This window comes from Gobio gobio, assembly GCF_949357685.1.
Source record: "Gobio gobio genome assembly, chromosome: 18".
NCBI lineage: Eukaryota > Metazoa > Chordata > Actinopteri > Cypriniformes > Gobionidae > Gobio > Gobio gobio.
This window is the reverse complement of record NC_137111.1, coordinates 42,844,886-42,867,209: the sequence shown is the minus strand read 5'-3', so window position 1 is coordinate 42,867,209 and position 22,324 is coordinate 42,844,886. Positions and strand designations below refer to the sequence as shown.

Here is a 22,324-nt window from a genome sequence, read left to right as displayed (position 1 = left end):
TTGTCCGGTCGGGCAAGTAAAATTCTTTCACTTGCCCCTTCAAAAAAATCCACTTTTCCCGACACGTTAATTTCGAGCCCTGGACGTGCTCTTCCTCTATACAAATATTAAAGAGAATATCTCCTTTTCTCTCTCCAGGTCCAGCAAAACCATGAATCTTTGCTCCAAATGTTTTGCTGGTAAGTTACTTCTAGTACGTGGTCTATATATTCAGTTTGTCTGAACTGTGTCTGAGAGACTCACATTCTCTCTGTTCTCTCCATCAGACATACAGAAGAAACAGCCAGACGAGGACTGCACTCCAGAGCCCGCCCCCAGCTCCAGCAATAGCCAATCAGCAGTCTTCTGCAATGAGACGAGCAGCAGCAGTAGCCAAACCCTGTCCTCCAAGCCAGCCAGCTCTGAGGAGCCCTCGACAGAAGCCACGCCTCTTCCTGCACAGGACGGTGAGGACAGTTTTCTGTCTTGCCTGTAATAACCAAGATATTTCAGCGCACATCGCATCTAGTCTCAGATGCGCCCTAATCATTTTAATATTCCACAGCAGTCATGGAGAATGATAGGCTGCTGAATATTGCGGATGCAACGGACACATTTATAATAAATAAAGACAACCAGAAAGTCTGAAGATCCTAACAGATCTAGACTAGTGGTTCTCAAATGCTGGGTTGCAGGGAAAAACACTTCTAAATAGCAACGTCAAGGTCATAGGTTTGATTTCCAGGGAATGCATGAACTGATAAATGCAATGCAAGTCACTTTGGATAAATGCATGAATCTAAATCTTATATCATTCTCTCTCTCTCTCTTCCAGAAGTCTCCAGTACAGACACAGCTCGCGGCACGCTATCCACTCCTACAAAACGACCCTGCGACTCAGGTACACCTCACCACTGCTCGTGTTTCTGTGTGTCTGGCAGCTTTTAATAGTCTAGCACATCACTCCACTTTGGAACTGAGCTGTAAACAGCAGCGTACAAATGTGGTTAGAAAGTCTCATAGCAGCTGCTTGAAGGTAATCGGGTGTTACCAATTGCACAAAACGTATCTCTTATCTCTTTACTAAAATATCTTTTTAGTAAACTTAATTTAAATATCCCATTATTATAGTTTTTTTGTTGTGAATCGATGCAGAAACTTGATGCATTAATGTGTATTTTCTCCCACCTGTTATCTACCTTACACATTCATTACCACGTCTCTATCCACAAAAAAGAAAAGTTTTAAAGCTCTGAAAGCACCGAAAGCTCTGGTTTAGACTGACTAACCAAGGTCAGAGAGGGCTAAATCAATAGAGTTCAAGCTTTGGTCAAGTCGTACTTCTGTCTAGAGTATTTGCAAACTTTCTGCCCACTCTGAAGGCCCTCCTCAGGGGCTCCATGATGTTACCGCTTCTCTGGGCTGGGTGCTATGGATGCTGATATTGTAGCGACAATATGAAATTCCTGTTGATAGAGATTTTGGTATATAGTTTTTATTGCAGTATGTAAATATATGCGGGCTGCCTAAAGTTATTGACACGTTAGAGCAATAAAGAAACATGCATGAATGAGACAATATAGTATGGGAAGTGTTTGATATTAAAAACATTTATTAAATGCAATAAGCCTAGAAAAAAGAAGTCTGTGCTCACGCAGACTGACACGCATAGAAATCAGCCTCTCTGAACAGCATGCCAGAATGCCAGTCATCACATAAACACAGTTATGTCTTAAGTGAATGTAAACCGCTGGAAATCAGATGTGTGTCAGTATATTAGATCCATGCATTAGTGACAGCAGCCGAATAAACCTGCGGCCGTCTGTGTCATTAATGTTAATCAAACGAGAGAAAATCACTCACTGCTCCTGACTGAATAGCTTTGACTGGAGCTTTAATAAGGAATGAGTATGTATTTAATTCGTACCGTGAAGACAGGGTTTTATTATAATGTATATTTAATTTATATTAATCATGACATCACAAATTTTATGATGTCATCCCCTATGGTATTAATCATGACATCAATACTTTCATTTTTCATCACCACATCATCACTGCATTATTCAAGACAGCACTGCATCCATAACAGGGCTCTAGACTCATTCTTCCCACTGGTCGCTCTGGTGCGACTAACTTTCTCAGTTGGTTGCACCGAATTACAATTTGGTCGCACTTTTTTTATATTAATTATAATGACCTTACATGTTGATGAATCGTTCTCTTAATTTATATATGCTGGTTTTTGCATTGATATAAAGAGTGACAGTAGGCTTGCTGCGATAGTCTGTGTTGCCGGTGTTCAGGCGCAACACCAATTACATCACTTTCCCACTGCGGCAAGGCCCCCCAACGTCGTTTTGATTTTCACGTAAAATCATTTAGTTCAGTTAGAGAACAGACACTACAATTAAAAACTGAACGTGTCTGCTTACAGTCTGATGAGCGAAATGTAGAAGCTCCTATTTAAGGGAGTTTGTCATCGTACTGTTTTGTTTTTGTGTTCTTCATTAAGAATAATAGGCTAATGAACCCACCATTCAAGCAACCTGCCCCCCGAACTAGCGCTAATTCTAAACCGAAAGTAAAATGCACATGGCCGCACTGTCATTCATTCATGGCTCTACAGTCATTCACAGTGGGTGTACACTGGCGTATATCTATCGCTTTTATTTACTTTTTTCCTTTTTTATTCAAAATATTCACAAACTTGTTGGCTGTGTCATCAACTAGACTACCTGATATTCCGATTCTCAAATGCATTTAGTCCTAAGTGAATGTGTTTTGTTGTTGAGAAAACCTAAACCTCATGTGGTTGAAAACACTGAATAGTTGTGATATGACAAGCTCAGCGCCAGCCAAATGTAGCAGGGTGTGATCGTACGCGTTAAAGGGGTTAACGAAGGACATGTGCCAAACAGGTACCAAAACAACCTGAACATTATGCACATTATGAAATTAACTCGCACATTATCAAAAAATTTGCACATTTGCGACCGTTTTGGTCGCAGTCTAGAGCCCTGCATAATTAACCATGATTGTCATCACCACTGGCATTAATCATAACATCATCAGTAAATTCATGGCGAAAGCTAGATGTTTTACTTTATAACGTTTTAAATATGGATATTTTTCTTATACAAACTCAATCGATTCACTTCAGAAGGCTTTTATTAACCCCCTGGAGCCATGTGGATTACGTTTATAATGGATAGAAACACTTTTTTGAGCTTCAAATTTTGGTCTCCTGTTCACTGCCATTATAAAGCTTGGATTAGCCAGGACATTTTTCAATATAACTCTGGTTGTATTCGTCTGAAGGAAGAATGTCTCGTTCACCTAGGATGGCTTGAGGGGGAGTTAATTAAAATTTTTGGGTGAACTATCCCTTTAATCATTACATCATCACTGCATTAATTGTAGGGATGCACCGGTTGACCGGCCAAAAACCGGTTTCTTTGTATTTTTCTGCCGATTTATCCGGAAGTGCGCCCGCGTGCACATACGCCTATATTGCAATCATTCGCGAACATGTCACTTGTGTGTTACAAACGGAAACTGGAGAACTGAGGGAAGAGACGAGATACGCTGAAGGGAATGAAGAGCCGCTTTCCTGCGCGAGCTGAAGTTGCCTCTCCGCGCCCTGCACAAGTGTAGAAAGTGAGCGTTTGTTCATCTCAGATTCTCATGTGTTGGATCGGATGAGAACGAAACAGACTAACTTGTGAAAAAGCCGAAATACTTCTTTTTGTAGCCTAAAGAAGAACATGCATGCATTTTAGAAATGAAATACTATCAGTTCTGTAGCCTATAGGATGATAATTTATATTTGGTAACGGTAATGGTAATGAATAATGGTCATTAGTTAACTACATTAGTTAACATTAACTAATAATGAACTGCACTTATAAAGCGTTTATTTATCTTTGTTCATTTCAACATTTACTAATGAGAGATAACTGCATTATTAAAATCTTGTTAACATTAGTTAATGCACTGTGAACTAACAAGAACAAACCATGAACAGCTGGATTTATATTAACTAACGTTAACAAAGATGAACAAATGTACTGCTCATAGTTAGTTCATGCTAGTTAATACATTAACTAATGTTAACTAATGACCATTATTCTAAAGTGTTACCTTTTATTTTACCTTAAAATTACATTGACTTAATTTGATTTAAAAAGCACCTGCTGTGTAGCATCTTAGTTTTTTTTCGTTGCACTAAACATTATTTGATTTAACATTTTGGAACAATTATATACTTTGGTTTTATTGAATTTCACTGGTAAAGACTTTTTTTCTTTACACTGAATTTAAAAACAAATGCTGATTTAAGTAACATCTTTGTTTGGATGCAGAATAAGCAGTTGTTGCCTTTAATTTCACCTTTCAGCCTTTTAATTTCCAATTAAATTTCCTGTTAATTTCAGATTGCGGACTTGTTTTCATTAGCCAAAAGCCAATTTAGCCTGTTAAATACCAAATAAACATCTTGTTCATGTATACTTTCATTACTTTATTGTGTAAAAAAAAAAATCGGTATCGGAATTGGCCAGTTTTCTTGAAAAAAATCGGTATCAGAATCGGCCATGTAAAATCATGATCGGTGCATCACTAATTAATTGTGTCATCACCACTGGCATTTAATAATGACATTTATCTATTCAATTTCTGTATTTTTTTCGTACTTGAGTCCTACTATTAAATAGACCCACTGTACCTCAAAGACTGTTTATAAAGCACTATTGTATATATTTCTTAAGCATTTGTCCTGTTGTTTTTTTATACTTAATTGTAATTATAAAAAAAAAACATTCTTTAAACCTCAAATCTTTCTTTAAACTGGCAAAATATTAAAACTATATATACACTGAATGTAGTTTGAATATTTGTGCAGTTTGAAGAGAGATTTGAGGTTTAGAGGATGTCCTTGCTAGGTTGTTACTATGGTGTTCTGAATGGTTTAACCTTCAATCCATTACAAATGTATGGTAAGTCAAACACTCGCTACAATGCAACCCAACTGAAGTTCTTTGTGTTCCCCAGTGTGTTTTATAGCGCAGTTCGACTCGCACCAGGTAGTTCTACAGTAGCAATGCACTTGCAACTGTGTAAGAAAGAAAAAGTTCTTGTCTGTGTGTTCAGCCTCAGGTTCGGAGAGCGAGTCGTCCCCGGAGAAGCGTGTTCGTGTGGGAGAGGCCTCATGTTCTGAAGATTCTCCACGAGTTCCCAAGCAGAAGAACCGTCGGCGGTGCCATCGCTGCCAAACCAAACTGGAGCTCGTACAACAGGAGCTGGGGTCCTGTCGCTGTGGTTAGTATGGCCGCCATCTTGCGCCGTGTCATCTGCGAGGCGATGTGACAAAACTATAACGCGTGCGTGAAGTCTCCACAGCTTTGTTGACGACAACGAACGTTTTCTAGTTTTGTCACATCACGTCACTTGTTCCGACGGCGTAAATGATGGGTTTTCCAATTCTGTGTGGGCCTGTTCATTCCTCACCTGACTGTTTGCAATTTCAGCGAGAACTTTTAGATCCCTACAGAACTAAAGTATATTTAACCCCCCTCGGTCATTTTAAATTTCAGATGCTAACTGTAGGTAATGAAATAAAAGTGAGCGTTTAAACATAATTGCGCGGTAACATCAGTCCTCCTGGCTGTGCTAGTTATCGTTTTGTCTTGTTTTGTTAAACTGAAGGTGGTATTGTAAGTCATCAGTCTAATGACAATTCCCACTGCTCTGCTAATACACTTATGGATCTGACTGTTCCCGTGACAGCTCGCATCGGAGTCATTATCCCGCCGGGGTTTGTCTCAGGCAGGACTCCTGCTGCTATTCATCGCTGAAAACTCTGCCGCATTTTCTTCCTAGGGTTAGGAAATCTGCTTGGATGCTTTCTAAAATGTACAGTAATGTACACACGCGAGTAATCCGAGTCGGTTTAAGTGTTCTGAATCAGCGATTCAGGCTGATTTGCTTATCGAATCGAATGATTCATTAATATGAAGCGCCTCATCTGAGCGACTCTTTCATGAATCAGGCAGCACATTATGCTGTGGGTTTATGGTTGCATGCAGTCAGTGAGAACAACCCTGTTTTTCTTTTTCGTCAAACAATTCAGAAGCTGACAACTCATCTAGAATATATATTCGGCGACGTCACCCCTGAATAGCGCTACATGATGCGCTGGTGTGTGTAGTGCCGTGCAGCTCTTCTGTGGCTGTCGTAATTGAAACATTGTAAGCTTTTAATCATCTCTGACTCATTAAAAACACCATGTGTATTAATGAATATATTAAACTCCTTAACGAGACTCTCTTCTTAATGAGGCTCTGAAGACGGAATGGATCCTCTGTGCACAGAGCTGGTTTTTATTTACTTGGAAATGATCTCAGATCACGCTCTCTAAGAAGTCAAACTGCATTTGGTCTTTGTGTGGGGTTTGCTAGCGTAGAGATCGCTCCGCTTCTAATGGATTTGGACATAGCATGTGTGCTACGGTCATTAATGACGCCTCAAATTATGCGGCAGAACACCTTAGCAAACATAGCAACACACCGTTATCCACTAACCAAAGTGTTTTATTTTAGCTTATCATTTTGCACTATTCATTTTAGGTTTATCATTATAATATTATCATCATCAGTGTTGGGTGTAGGGATGTTAATGATTAACGACATTTAATCGATAAACGTATCGATCATCAATTAAGCAGGGTCATGCGCAAAACACAGGAAAATGAAGCGAGCGTGCCGAAGTTCTGTTTGGGACCGTTTTAAGAGCTGGAGTTACAGCTCCGTCATGACTATAAGTTTGCGTGTGCATTCGCAGCCTTTTGTTTTGTGTAAATGTAAGTTCTAATATTGTGTTAGGCCTATCTATAGCTGATTTATCTCATAGGATGCATTTGGTCAAGAATTAGAGCAGTAGTAAAGCGTGGTCAGCTTCAACGCACGCAGCTCCAACAGCAATGCGCAATAATTACTATGATTAGGATTGTCATATTACATAACATTAATGAGAACACTATTTTAATAAATGGTTGTGAATTCATTGGGTTTAGTTGCCTGTTCAGCACGTTGTTCCAGAAGAGCGCATCCACACATTCTGAAGAGCAGTTTGTCCATTTAGGGCCACTGTCGAAACATAGTTGCTAGGGGTGTCGAAATTAATAGTTTCTTTGATGCATCGCGATGCAGACGAGGACAATTCGGGATTGGTTCAGTAATAGACCATAGCCGATTATAATGTACTGATTCTTTTCTGCCATCATTTGTCACGTACGTGCGTTGTCGCGGTAGCATACAATGGCAGAGGGAGGCGAGTGCGAGTAAATAAAAATGCTCCTACTTTTAAAGGGTGGGTGACATGAGTCAATCTCATGTCAATCTTGATGCCTATAGAGTAGTACTGCATTCTTCATATCTCCGAAAAGTCTTTAGTTTTATTATATTTATAAGAGAAATATATGCTGTGCCGAGTTTTTTCGGGGGAAAAACGAGCGGCTGGAGGCGTATCGTGTGGGCGGAGCTAAAGAATCATGATTGCGTTGAGAGCTGAGAAAGCTGTGACCTCCTTAAACATGGAAAAAACGTTATCCTAAATAAACCATGGAGATCAATCGGATTTAGCCATACATATATGATCCAGAATCAGATCTAGAGGCTGAAATTGAACAGGAGAAGCAGCTACGACAGCTACAGCAGTCGCTGTACGTCTCTATGGTATGTACTGTAAAACGTATAACTTATAAGGGTACCTACTTATAGCGGTTCGTCATGCGCGAGTTTTACAACATTTGTGTCTGTTTACTCATGGTTTATGACGACAATTTGGGGGACTACTTTGGAGGACTACTGTATGCGATTTAATGTTAGCAGTAGCAAGCGGAACGGTTTTGCAAGTCAGACTAGTGCGTGTTTACATAGAAAAACAATGGAATAGTAGCACATTTGAATGAACGAGTCAATAGCTTTCAACACAGACATTTGAAGCAGTTTTACTCACCGCCTGCTTCCAACCTTAAAGGTCCTGTTCTTCGTGATCCCATTGTTCAAACTTTAGTTAGTGTGTAATGTTGCTGCTAGAGCATAAATAATACCTGTAAAATGATAAAGCTCAAAGTTCAATGCCAAGCGAGATATTTTATTTAACAGAAGTTCCCTTTCAAAGCCTACAGCGAACGGCTGGTTAGGACTACATCCTGGTATTTCCTGCTTTAATTACGTCAGTAGAGCAGTAGAACAGACTAACCTCCGGCCACAAGAATACGCGAAAAAAGGGGGCGTGGTCTTGTTGCTGTCCCACGTGGAGAAGAAGAGGACGTCGCGTGGAGAAAAGGAAGTGCTGCGTTTCAGTGTGTTTGTCGCCATGTCGTCGAGACGCTGTTATTTTCATCCCGGAGTCAAATCACCTTTGTTTGGCTTTCCCAGGGACGCTGTAGAGATTATTAAGCGCGTATATATCTCCCGTTAAGAGGCGTGACCTTTCCACGTGCGCTAAGCTGCTGTCGAATCACAACACAGGACCGTGCTACGTTCGCTAAGCTGCTGTCAAATCGCAACACGGGAACCGCTGACACAATCAGAACTCGTTACGTGTTTCTGAAGGAGGGACTTCATAGAATAAAGGAAGTCTTCAGTCGTTTGTAGGACAGTGAAAACAGCGGTGTACAGATAAGTAAATTGTGTTAAAAATACATTTTTTTTTACACGCGAAACATGAACACATGTTATATTGCACACTGTAAACACAATCAAAGCTTCAAAAAAACACGAAGAACGGGACCTTTAATCGCTGGAACTGCTCCATCTTTCAGCATTAGACGAGCTACAAATCCTGAGTTTAACTGGTCCTTGTTTATAAAACGATCGTCGCTGAAATGCAGGAATCCCATTAACGCGGAGTTCTTTGGGAAGCTGTACAGGGTTGTCTTGGGTTTCCCGGACAACCAAAAACACACTTCTTTGTTGATATTGTTGATTTCGTGACGTCCTATGACTGCAGCGCAGCCGGCTTCCCTTAAGTCGAGCACAGCGCTATAATGGGCGTGCATTTGCTCTCTTGCTCTAGTCGCACGCGCGCCCTTCCAGGAGAAGAGCCCGTACGGCCCGTACAAGGACATTCCGCCCCATCTGACGTCACACATACCCATACTCGAAAAAAATTTCCGAAACTTATGAGAAACCTGAAGGAGTATTTTTGGCACAGAAATACTCCATCAAACGTCTAACTTTTTTTTTTTTTTTTTACTTTGTCCATGTTTAGCATGGAATCCAAGCCTTTAACAGTATAAAAATCTCAGTATGCATGAAACAGCATTTCACCCCCCCCTTTAAAGCAGACATCTGGGCACATTTCGGCGTTTATGAACAACCTGGTAAGCACGACCTGGAGAAGACACGCGCTGTGTTTAAATCATGTCACGCACAAATAAAATGTGCTTGGGGTAATAATACCACTAACTTGAGAAACCACGTCAGCCGTTTTCATCGTGAGCTGTTAACGCCTGTCAGTGCCCAGCTGGACCCAGCTCAGCCAAAAATGGATCAAATTATATCAACGTTAGAGTTCTTAAAGGGCCTATTTACACCTGGTCACTTTGTGTGTTTTTACAGATCAGATATCTATTTCATTTGCATTTGGTCACATAAATGTATCTCCGCAAAGCGGAGCGGAATCTTTAATTCCTGCACTATATGCAGATTTATTGGAGTTCACAACCGATATGAGCTGCACTTTATTAATCACCAGGTAATTTCAAAAGAAAGAACGCAATAGGAGAGAGCGCAGCAACAGCACTGGTAAGATCATTCACTTTCGTTACTTTTCATGAATATGATTGGATGTTGAGCACCTACGGCTTTACTTTCAGTAGTTTGTGCGTTAGCTTGATGAAGAGATACACAGCTGCTCGTCTGCGGCGATGCGTGCTTCAGTAGCGCTGTCATATCTGGCTATAACATGTCATATAGCCCATAACACGCTCTCACATGTTAATTTTTTAGCATTGTTGGGAGGAGTAAAATGTTTCAACAACCAGATGCATTTAGACTTTAGTTTTGACTGTAATGCGGCCCAGATCACCTCCTGAAGCAGCTTTTAGTATTTGTGTATTTGTTCTAAACGCTCCTGTTGTCTTCTGTGCCCAGACTTGAGTTTTGTTTGATACATTCAAGCAGCGTGTTTTCTTTGAGCAGGTCAAATTAAAGGTTCAGTTCATATAACTAACTGACAAAATTGTATACATGAGGATGCAGTGCATCGTGATATCGAATTGAACCGAACCGTGAGACCAGTGTAGGTTCACACCCTTAATGGTGGCGCAAAATGGGGACTTCACTGTAAGGGGACCTGCGGTGTATCCCAACCCTAGTAACAACACCCCTTCTTCATTGCACTGATGTATTGCAATTATTTAGAAATGATCTGAGATCAGTATAGTCTCTTTGGCATTCATTTTACAAGCAGACGCTTCAGCAGGCTAACAGTGACGTAATTAGTGACTTTTTAGTTTCATTAGTGATGTGTTTGGGAACAAGATGAACTCTCAAACATGCTGTTAAATGACAGTGTGTTACGTGCTGTGCTATTAGAAAACGCTTTTTAAGCCCAACCTTGAGCAGGTTATTCAACACTTGTATCTGATCGTGATCGCTCTTTATCTCTCTTGTTCTCAGGTTATGTGTTCTGCATGTTGCACCGGTTGCCGGAGCAACACGACTGTATGTTTGACCATCTGGGCCGCGGCCGAGAGGAAGCCGTGCTGAAGATGGTTAAACTGGACCGCAAGGTGGGCCGAACCTGCCAGCGCATCGGAGAGGAGTGCTCTTGAACGCACACACTCGCATACACACACACGCACGCCCACACACACACACACACACGCACGCATCCACCGATCACTCACCTGTTAGTGGCATCTTTTTTCCTCCAACACATCTCAGAGGACCCCGCACCCCTGCTTGACCTCTGACCCCTCAGTAGCCTTGTGCTCATCACACACAGGCGACCCGCACAGCCTTAACGTTCTGTTTTCAGTCCCCTTCCACATGCAGGTCAGCAGGTCAGATGAATTTGGGCTCCCAAGCGGCCTGTACTTTGGAGAACTGCTCTTGTCTCAGAGGCTGCGATCGACTCCAGGGGAAACACATCGATCGATCGAGACCTCTGGGAACTTCTTCTCCATCACACGGACAGACGCTGACCGAGGGTGACCCGGATCACACGAGGCACCCCGTCCCGGAAACAAAAAGCCCGGCTCTGCCGCGACGCGTCGAGTTGTTTCTCTCGACCCGATCCGCGTCAGAGCCGTGCCCGTTTCACTCGCGTACACTCACACTCACATATGCACTTACAGCCGTGTTTTCATGCGCCGTTCAGCGCAATCAAAACGGTACCCTTCGGTGTGGGTTCAGTCGGGAAAGAGCCGCCCACAGCTCATCTGAGAACTGTCGTTCGTTCAGGTCTGAATAAACACACTCTGTAACCTCGTACAGCTCCCATCAGCCCTTGCATCATACACTCTGCCTCTTTTAAAGCAGCTGAAGATCTCGGTGGCTTTTTTTTTTGTGTTGCCCTTTTTCTCGCTTTCTCTCTCTCTTTCCTCCATCATTCTCACTAGATTCCTGCTATTTCTCCTGCCTGCTCATGCTAATCTTTCTTTCTATATTCTCTTGATTCTTTCTCTCTCTTTTGCTTTTTCCTTCCCTCCCATACGTGGCATTTTGGAGGGATGTGTTCAACTCTGGTGGGAACGAGGAAGGCGGAGTCTCAATTTACAGGCGCTTTTTTGTTTTGTTTAAATTTTTTTTTATTACTTTGACTGGTTTTTCTGTTTATGTCGACATGGACAGCTGAAGATAAGAGATGAATATTGTGTATCTTAAGAAAAATCCTTATTTAACCTCCTTTGTGTTTCTGGTTAACTCTCACTCTAAGCATAGAGCTGCATTACTTTGCCCTTTTTAGGTTAACATTTAAAAAAACATACAAAAAATGAAGATATGGATAAGATAAAATTCTGTAGCCTTTCTTTTTTGTTTTCTTGTTTTCCTTTTTTTTCCCTTTCCTCTTTTGCTGAAAAAGAATAAAACTGGATTAGAGGATGTGTGGCATGCTTTTCTTTTGTACTATATCAAGTGATTTTCATTTAAATACAGAGTTTGTGCAAAAACATTTTGACTTCTACAACAGTGAAATATACAAAGAACAATCATAAATGTAGTAATATTCTACCATTCAAAAGTTTGGGATCAATAAGTTAAAAGATTTTAGTCTTTTATGCTCAGCAAGTTTGCATTTATTTGATGCAGTAAATATTTTGAAATATTACAATTTCAAATAACTAATTTCCATTGTAACATTTTCAAATATAATTTATTCTTGTGATGCAAAGCTGAATTTTCATCATCATTACTCCAGTCTTCAGTGTCACATGATCCTTCAGAAATCATTCTAATATGATGATTCGCGGCTCAAGAAACATTTGATTATTATCAGCATAGCAAAATGGTTGTGCTTGTCCGTATTTTAGTGGAAGCCGTTAGTATTCAAAAGAATCTTCACTTTTGAAGATTTGGTCACTTTTGATTAATTTAATGTTTATGAATTTCTTTGAGATCATATTCTGACCCCACACTTTTGAAAATGGCTACTGGGTAAACCAACTTTCTTCAACAAGGGTTTTGGTCATATTAAATAAGTTGTGTGTGTGCAGTACTGAAGAGTTTTAATGCGCGTGAGACCTGAAAAAACCGAGCTTGATCATGCAGGCCCTGAGAGTTAACAGCTGGAATTGGAGCATAGCCAACAATAATTCTTCTATTTTAATGTGGTTAAAAAGAAAAATGATCAACCAGGGTAAGCCAAATGTGAATTTCTTTGACAAATAGGTTAGCTGTAAAAGCTGGAAGCACAACCACAGGACGGACAGAAATTAGCAGGCTAGAGGAATGGCTTCATAAATTCCCCTGGATGGAATAAACACCTGTGACCCAGTTTCAACACAACCTGCATCACGAGCCACACAAATATGGGTCTGACGGCGGGCGTTCATAAACTGCTGGTGTTTGGGTCAGTGATGTGTAATCTGGGGTTGAGAAGGGCTGAACCTGGATCCCACGAGCACAGCGGCGGTTACGGTGGTCTGTACTCTTTAGATGAACTGATAATGGCTGGGTCTGAAACCAAAGCACGCTGCATTACTGCCAAGTCAGCCAATGACTTAATGTTTGTTCATTTATTTTAGACGGCCAACTTTTCATTGACATTAGCTAAATATGATGGCATGTAAAAGTGCACTTTCCATGAATACTGTACATTTTAGTGTGCCTCCTGATGTTTTTTATTGAGACCTATAAGATGTTCAAATAACTTATCTAACAAAAAACATCAGTAGCATGAAACATCTTTTTTTAAACACAATTGTCTGTATTCCTTTAATTCCATGCAATGTCAATGTTTATATAATAGGATAGTAAAACCAATATATATATATATATATTATACTTTTTTTGTTGTTGTTGTAAATAACACACCAGGGGCCTGTACCATGGTGGTAGTTTAACAAACTCAGGGTTACAGGATAAGTTTAGAGTTGACAAAACCAAACCAATCTATTCAGGCTTTGTTGGTCCCATGATTCTGATCATCAGCTTTCTCTGTTAACTCAGGCTTTGATCCTGAGTTTAGGAGTTTAGCTGTGACATCAGAAGTGAACAGCCAATCACACATTGTGGATCAGTGGAACTGAGATTCATTTCTCTCTTCTGCAGAATATTACATGATTGAAAAATATTAAAAATTTAAACAAATTTTCACAGCAAGAAGAAAAGAGCTGTCTGTAAAACAGGACAACTTAAAGAAAAAATGCAAGTAAAAGTTATGAAGTTAGTTTAGTTGATATATAAAGAGAATTGAACATTTAAGCTCACATGTAGTCATTTTTATAGCTTTATTATTGATTTTAGCTTATTTGTATGACCTTTATATATGCTATTTATATTAATTTTAAGTCCTTATTAATGATTTATTAACTAAAATGATATATGTAGGCTAATTGATTAAGGATATAATTACATAAATTATATCTAAATCATTAAAAATGATCATTATAAATGAGCATTGTTAAAAGCCAGACGCTTTAGTCTTTATAAACCATTTGCTATGTAGTGACCTTTAATTTGGAGTAGAAAAAGGGGGAGTGGCTTTATTGCATCAGAGGTGTGCTGTGCTCACAGCTGATTGGTCCAATTTCAGTTTGAGCTCTCTTATCCAGAACATACCCTGCCCTGGAGCAGGTTAGCCGTGGAGTGTAAGTTACTACGGCGATGAACACTGCTAAAATCCAAACCACTTTAATGGTACCTAAAACCCCGGATTGGCACAAACTAAGCTTAAACATATCTGGTTAGCCAGTTAAACCGGCTTCATGGTATAGGCCCCAGGCTTGTGTATTTAGACAAACTGTCCCACTTAGGGATATATTAAACAGCAAGTTCCTGGTCTGCAGTGGTCAGTCTCTATCAAAAGTGCTCCAAGGAAGGAACAGTGGTGAACCGGCGACAGGGTCATGGGCGGCCAAGGCTCATTGATGCACGTGGGGAGCGAAGGCTGGCCTGTGTGGTCCGATCAAACAGACGAGTTACTGTAGCTCAAATTGCTCAAGAAGTTAATGCTGGTTCTGATAGAAAGGTGTCGGAATACACAGAGCATCACAGTTTGTTGCGTATAGGGCGGCAGAGCCGCTGACCAGTCAGGGTGCCCATGCTGACCCCTGTCCACTGCCGAAGTGCCAACAGTGGGCACGTGAGCATCAGAACTGGACCACGGAGCAATTGAAGAAGGTGGCCTGGTCTGATGAATCGCGTTTTCTTTTACATCACTTGGATGGCCGGGTGTGTGTGTGTCGCTTATCTGGGGAACACATGGCACCAGGATGCACTATGGGAAGAAGGCAAGCCGGCGGAGGCAGTGTGATGCTTTGGGCAATGTTCTGCTGGGAAACCTTGAGTTCTGCTGCCCATGTGGATGTTACTTTGACACGTACCACCTACCTAAGCATTGTTGCAGACCATGTACACCCTTTCATGGAAACGGTATTCCCTGGTGGCTGTGGCTCTTTCAGCAGATAATGTGCCTGCCATGAAGCAAAAATGGTTCAGGAATGGTTTGAGGAGCACAAGTTGCACAACAACAATTTTGAGGTGTTGACTTGGCCTCCAAATCTAATCGAGCATCTGTCGGATGTGCTGAACAAACAAGTCCGATCCATGGAGGCCCCACCTCGCAACTTGCAGGACTTAAAGGATCTGCTGCTATCATCTTGGTGCCAGATAGCCTACCACAGCACAGGGCTGTTTTGGCAGAAAAAGGGTGGCCAACAAGGAAGTTGGTCATAATGTTATGATTGGTCTGATATAAAAAGGTCTGATTAGTGTGTGTGTGTGTGTATATATATATATATATATATATATATATATATACACAGTGAGAAAAAAATCAGTGTTACTTGCCATTTGAAATTTAGTAGCATTTCTGAGTGAAAATTGTTTCTACACTCTTTTTCCTGTGTGTGTGTGTGTGTGTGTGTGTATACACTATTCATGGAATGTAGCTAACAGTTGTCAGCTGTGTTTTGATGAATGTTAGGTAAGTGGATGATGAGTGTTCAATCTTCTCAGACATCAGTCTCGCAGCTCTGCGTCAGCAAAGAGAGAATCTCTAATCATATCTACACCTTCAGACGCAGCGCGGCCGGAGTCACCAGGGCCACTGCAGCACTGTAGCAGACGAGCAGATCAATCAAACCAGTGCAGACCAAACACTCCTCACCAACTGAGCTTTTGATAAATACCTGGCTTATTGTGCTGAAGCATTCAAAAGAAGACAATACATATAGTGTGCAGAGTTCAGCATTTATTGAATAAATGAATAAAGGCCTTGTACTTGGTGTACTCGGGTCATTTCTACTATACAGTATTTTCATGTGTATTATATGTTGAATAAAATATTTAACATAAACGTTTGTATAGATGTAAATCTTAGCAGTTATTTTTTTCTACAACATCACAATGAATTGTACATGGGATAAATTTGAAATAATTTCACTCCTTTATTTTTACTTATAAGTTTCTGTACTTAAGATTAACTTTTAACAGGAAAAACAGGTTTTAAAAAAAGTTCCAGGTGCTTTTAGTTTCTTTAATGAAAAACATATTTTTCATACTGATTGTTGACATGAAAACTCCAGGTGTCTCTTCATTTTTACTTTTCTTAATCAAAATGTTCAAAACAAAACATTTTCTTTCTTTCCACCCTGTTGTTTTTTTGTAATTAAAGAACAACAACTAACTAAATGCTATTGTATTTTATATATATATATATATATATATATATATATATATATATATATATATATATATATATATATATATATATATATATATATATATATATATATATATATATAAAATAAATAAACAAGAAGAAAGACAGCATATACCACTTCAATTTTCAGCACTTCAACTCTTTGGCGAATAAAAGTGTATCTTTACATTTTTTTTGTTTCATCGTCCTCCAGGAAGTGACATCATTTTGGAGGGTCGTCATGAAATCAACAGCACAAACATTAGTGAGTATTTAGTGCTGGATTTGATAAATCGCGGGGATGTTTGTGGTATAAGTTGGTTTGTCTCACACCCTGTTGGATAAAATTACAAAAGCCAGTTTGATCATCATTTCAAGATGACTGAAACAAAACATAAAATAAACGAACTGCGATTTGACACCCTCGTGTAAAACAGCAGTCAATCCCTCACTGAGCACTGACTAACATCGAGATAACTTTCTTGCCCTTAAGAATAATCAAGTTATAATTTATAAAATAAATAAATGTCAAGCTTTTCAATTCACATTTATTTGTATAGCGCTTTTCACAATATCGTTTCAAAGCAGCTTCACAGGAAATGCATGCGTTAGGCCTACAATTTCAAGTGATTTGTCCACGTTATGCATTTCAGAAATGCACAAAGCACACGGATTAGCTAACAATGTATTATCTATATAATAATTAAGGCACAGAAATAAGTGAAATAAGAATACATGTTATTAATGATTAGGGTATAGATCGCATTTGATCTTGACCAGAGCAGATTTGAGAAGTGTTTGGAGTGCTATTGTCCAGAAATGCCTCCTTTAAAAAAATAATAATGTTTAATTTTATTGTTAAATGCTGTTCTTTTAAACTTCGTATTCATCAATGAATCCTGAAAGAAGTATCACAGATTCCAATTATTAAGCAGCACAGCTGTTTCCAACATTGATAATAAAAAAAGAAATGTTTCTTGAGAAGCAAATCATCATATGAGATCATGTCACACTGAAGACTGCTGCTGAAAATTCAACTTTGATCACAAGAATAAATAATATTCTAAAGTATATTAAAATAGAAAACCATAATTTTGAATTGTAAGAATATTTCACAATATTACTTTTTCCTGTATTTTTATTCAAATAAACACAGGCTTGATGAGCATAAGAGACTTCTTTCAAAAACATAAAAAATAGTAATGTTTTCAAACATTGGGAATGTATATATATAGGCTCAGATTAGCCCTAAATCTCCATCACAGGCCCTCTTGATAGGATATTGTAGTGCAGAAGTGGATTTGAGGGCTGCTGAGTGTCCAGTTGTAATCCACTCAAACCCTGATCCTCTGACGGGCAGCGGTTGGCCGGCCATGCGGGTGTAATCCAGGCAGATTTATCCACAGCGTCCGGTAACCGGCGTCCCGCTGCGTCCTAATGCTGTTCTCCTTCCCAATTAGCCTCATGTTTCTCTTGCACTTCTTGCAAATGTTTTCCTGAGACAGAACAATTTGTTCTGGCTGATGGCAAGTGAAAGCAAATTACCACTGGATTAATGCAGTGAGTGTGTGTGCGCGCGCGCGCTCGGAAGGGTTCATGTGTGTATGAGGATGTTTTTCTAATCAAATTAAGATGGCCAGCAGTGGACGACGTCCTTATTTACTGTCATATTAGTCAGATATCTGGTGGAGGACGAGAGAAGAAAGACTGCATGGGTGTCTAATGTGATTTGCGTTCATTATGTCTGAGAATTGAGTTGAAATTACATCTCTTGTTAATGCACACTTTGTTCAGTCCGAGTCTTAAATGAACAATCAATCTGGAGCTTTTAGTGTCGACAGTGACCTCTCTCAAATCTCTCTTAATCTTCTGCTCTTTGCATGTGTTTCTTTCCATTCCTGACACTTGATCTATGATTCTTTTAACAGTAGTACATATTGTAGACTATATATACACTGATCAGGCATAACATTATGACTTCTTGAAACTAGAAAATGTTTTTCTATCAACACAATTGCATAGAACATACGTCTAAGTGCCATATACTCTTTTTCCAAAGTTTGTGTGCCTGTAACTCTAAGTATTACAGATATTTCGGTATGATTTTAGATTCTCATTCGTAATAAAGTTATCTTTTAAGCCCTATATGGTTCAATCACATATTGGGATCCCAATGCGACTCCATGTCTAAATTGGTGCATTTTACCCATTTTCAATGGTCGAAAACCAAATGTGGGCACTTTTCAAACATCTTATTGTGTTTAAAGAATAATGTCTGAAGAACAAATAATACTCAAACTAGAAATGTATATTGTTTCCCTCTATCAAAACAATTGCTTACAACACGGTCTTTGATTGCCAAATCAAGAAGAGAGATCTTATAGTTTCTTGAAACTTTTCGTTTCTAAATGTGCCTCAACTTGACCATTTCATTGTACTTTTGGCATTCAGAGACGTGTGTTGTATGCAGTTGTTTTGATAGAGGGAAACAAGATACATTTCTAGTTTCAACATTAATTATTCTTGAGACATTCCCATTTAAATGCAACAAGTATCAGCTGTGTACGGAGTAAACCAAATTTGATCGTTGACTGTTGAAAATGGGTAAAATTCAACAAATTGATCATGGAGCCGCATTGAGGTCACCCTATCTCTGGGATTGAACTATATAGAGCCTTGAAAATGAAGATTTTAAAAGAAAAGTTAGTTAAGAACCAGAATATAATATCATATTGAGATATCTTTAATACTTTTAGAGTTACAGGCACGCAAACTTTGGAAAAAGAATAATTTTGGCCCTCAAGACAAAAATGTTCTATGCAATTGTTTTCATAGAGGGAAACAAGATTTCTGATTTCTGAACAGGACATTTCTGATTTCAACATTAGTTGAACATTTAGTAAAGACAATAGTATCAGCTGTATGAAAAGTGATCCACATTTGGTTTTTAGCCACTGAAAATGTGTACAATTTACTCTTAGAGCCATATTGAGATCCCAATATCTAGCTATATTGGGCCTTACAAATATGGATATCAAAATAAAGGTTTGTTTAGAACCAGAATCTAAAAGGATATGAAGAGATCTTTAATACTTCCTGAGCTTCAGACATGCAGACTTTAGGCCAGAGGTGGACCAAGTACACAACTCCATTACTTGAGTGAAAGTAAAAGTACTACTGGTCAAATATTACTCTGTTACAAGTGAAAGTTGTTAAAAACTATTTTTACTTAAATAAAAGTACAGAAGTACTTGCTTTTAAAAGTACTTAAGTATCAAAAGTAAATTTCCTTTTTATGGAAATTAGATGGCGGCAAAGACTGTCTTTATGAGTGAGTCACTCAGTAGCGATGACTTTTATATTGAAAGGACTCAAACTTGTCAGGACACGGAAATACCCCTTATCTGTTAAAAGGACAAGATATCGTAGCAGACATTCAGCTGATTTTTTTTTCAATTATGAACATAAGACAGACCTTAAGGAATATGCTAAATCCGAATGGCAGGTAATACACTTGGTCACTCAGTCTCTCTCTCACAGTAAGCTTCAATGAACAATATCAATGAGAACAAACATATGTTTACGTTGCTAAGAGTGGTTGCTAAGGGTGCTGTGCAGTGATACAGGGTGAAGCGGTCTTGGCTGAATCCGAAATGGCCCCCTATACATTATTTTTAGGGGACAGCCATTTGTAGTGGTGTCCGAAACCATAGTGGACGTTTTTGAGTGCACTCGTCGAGTGTACAGCCGATGTACACACAACGCCTGTCAGTTTTATGTAAAAATAGCTAATAATAAAATTGAAAAGCAGTAGCAAAACCTTTTTACATGTAATGAGACCAATTCTTTTGTAAACCACTCTTATGTTGCCTTGAATTGACTGCAATTATTGACATACGAATAGTTCGAATAGTTTTAAGAACGGTTTGTATATTCTGATAGTGTTTCATAAGTCAGTCTCAATGTTAACTTTTGTAGTCTTGCGTTGAAAGTCAGAAGTCTGGTTTGGTCCACTTTGCAGCTTTTCAACAGAAACAGGAAGAGAACGCTTGACCGAAATGTACAACGGCCAACCACATCTGGGTCAGTCTGAAATAGATCAGATCACAATAATAGACTGCTAGAGAAAAGGTCGCATAGAAAACAGTCAAAGTGCTGCAAATGTGTGAAGAAATTGCAATCTGAGTTTCTGTCTGGCTGAAAGTAATAAGTAGTGATTATTTCACAGACTGATAGAATATGTTTAATTGCTTCTACTGTACATGGCTTCAACAAAAGTCTTTTAAAGATTCAAAACTATGAACTTTGGCAAATCCAGTGTATATCAAACATTTTGCATGTGGTTAAAGCTAAGGATGAATTAATTTAGTAGACAAGCTGTAGTCAGAGATTCATTCTCAGGAATTAATTCACACATTTTCTTTGAATCTTTCTGAAAGAAGTCTCTTATGCTCACCAATGCTACATTGATTTGATAAAAAATACAGTAATATTATTAGAATTTAAAATAACTGTTTTATATTAATATATTGTAAAATGTAATTTATTCCTGAGTTTTCAGCATCATTACTCCAGTCTTCAGAGTCACATGATCCTTCAGAAATCATTCTAATATGATGATTCGCTGCTCAAGAAACATTTCATATTCTTTTCAATATCGCGGAACAGTTGTGCTGTTAATATGTTTGTGGAAATCATGATTCGTTGATGAGCAGAAAGTTCAAAAGAACAGCATTTATTTGAAATGAATAGACATTTGTAACATTCTACATGTCTTTACTTTAATCAATTAAATGCATCCTCGCTGAATAACAGTATTAACTGTGTTAACTTTGGGCAGTGTTGAATGATAATTGTACTTTTTAATTTTATTTCAGCTATCAGATGGAAATAAAATGGCTGGAGTAGCTCTGCAAAGTGTTAGCCCAGGTGTCCGCTGGTAATTGTGTGCAGACGGCTCTGTTGCTGCAGTTCTCACGATGTCCATGATAATAAGGTTTGCAGTGAATTTCAACATTTTAATTTCTCCTGTCTCGCCCCCTCAGTCTTCCCCTCCCTCTCCTCCTCCTTTTTTCTCATCTTCCTCCCTCTCTCCGTGTCTCGGTGGCTTTTGTTATTGATTTTTCTGTCCCCCGGACTCTTAAAACAAACCAAAGTGGAGGAGATTGTTTTCTTTGGAAGGGTTCTCTCTCTCTCTCTCTCTCTCTCTCTCTCTCTCTCTCTCTCTCTCTCTCTCTCTGACAGGGGGTCTTTTCCGGTGTCTATCTGCTTTCAGTTGTTCATGAGCTGAGAGGGCACTGGTGTCATGGAGAGCTTTAGTGTTTGGTGCGTTCGGAGCGAACGGCTTTGGAATATCAATCAGCTGCTGCGAGTGAACCAGCAGGAAAACTAACAGACTCATCTGATGGAGAGAGAGAGAGCGCTCAGCCCAGAGGGACTCCTCCAGACGCTTGCGTCTGATTGGTGGAGAGATAAAGGTGGTTCAGTGGCCACCTATGACCACACAGCAGTGCTTGAATATCTGTGAACGCTCTCTAACACCTTCTCTCTTTAATCCCCCTCTCTAAATTCAGTTTCAGTTTTCAATTTAGTGTTTAATTGGCATGAGGACAAATTGGGCATTCATATTTGTTTGCAGCTTGCCTGTACAATGAAAACGAAATCTGCAAAAGGATCTTAATGTTATTCATTTAACCTTAATTTTAATTTGATTTACATTTGTAATTACATTTATTTATTATTTTAAATTACATTTACTATTACGTTTTACATTTACTATTAAATTAAATAATAGTGCAAATTAAATCTATTATTATTATTAGTGGTAGAAGTATTAAGAAATATTTTTTTTTACATATTTCAAGTATTTTTAATTTAATTTAACTGAACTTATCTTGATTTATAAATTGAATAGTTATATTTAATATTATTAATAATAATACACTTTAAAAAAATCAAGTTATATTTT

The 22,324-nt window shown here is 38.9% G+C and overlaps 1 protein-coding gene across 3 annotated transcripts in view; it reads left to right on the top strand.

Moving 5' to 3' along the window:
* The window catches only part of zfand3 (zinc finger, AN1-type domain 3), a 28,608-nt gene extending 16,227 nt beyond the window's left edge, over nt 1-12,381 (top strand). For 2 of the 3 annotated variants that reach the window (XM_079843320.1, XM_079843321.1), the window contains exons 2-6: nt 139-179; nt 267-446; nt 815-880; nt 5,131-5,298; nt 10,668-12,381. In XM_079843320.1, the coding sequence (XP_079699446.1) occupies nt 139-179; nt 267-446; nt 815-880; nt 5,131-5,298; nt 10,668-10,822 (610 nt within the window). In that variant the 3' untranslated portion in view covers nt 10,823-12,381. Of the gene's footprint in view, nt 1-138; nt 180-266; nt 447-814; nt 881-5,130; nt 5,299-6,109; nt 6,228-10,667 lie in introns of all 3 variants that reach the window. The other variant, XR_013818471.1, reaches the window with a different exon arrangement.
* Nucleotides 12,382-22,324: the final 9,943 nt, after the last annotated feature.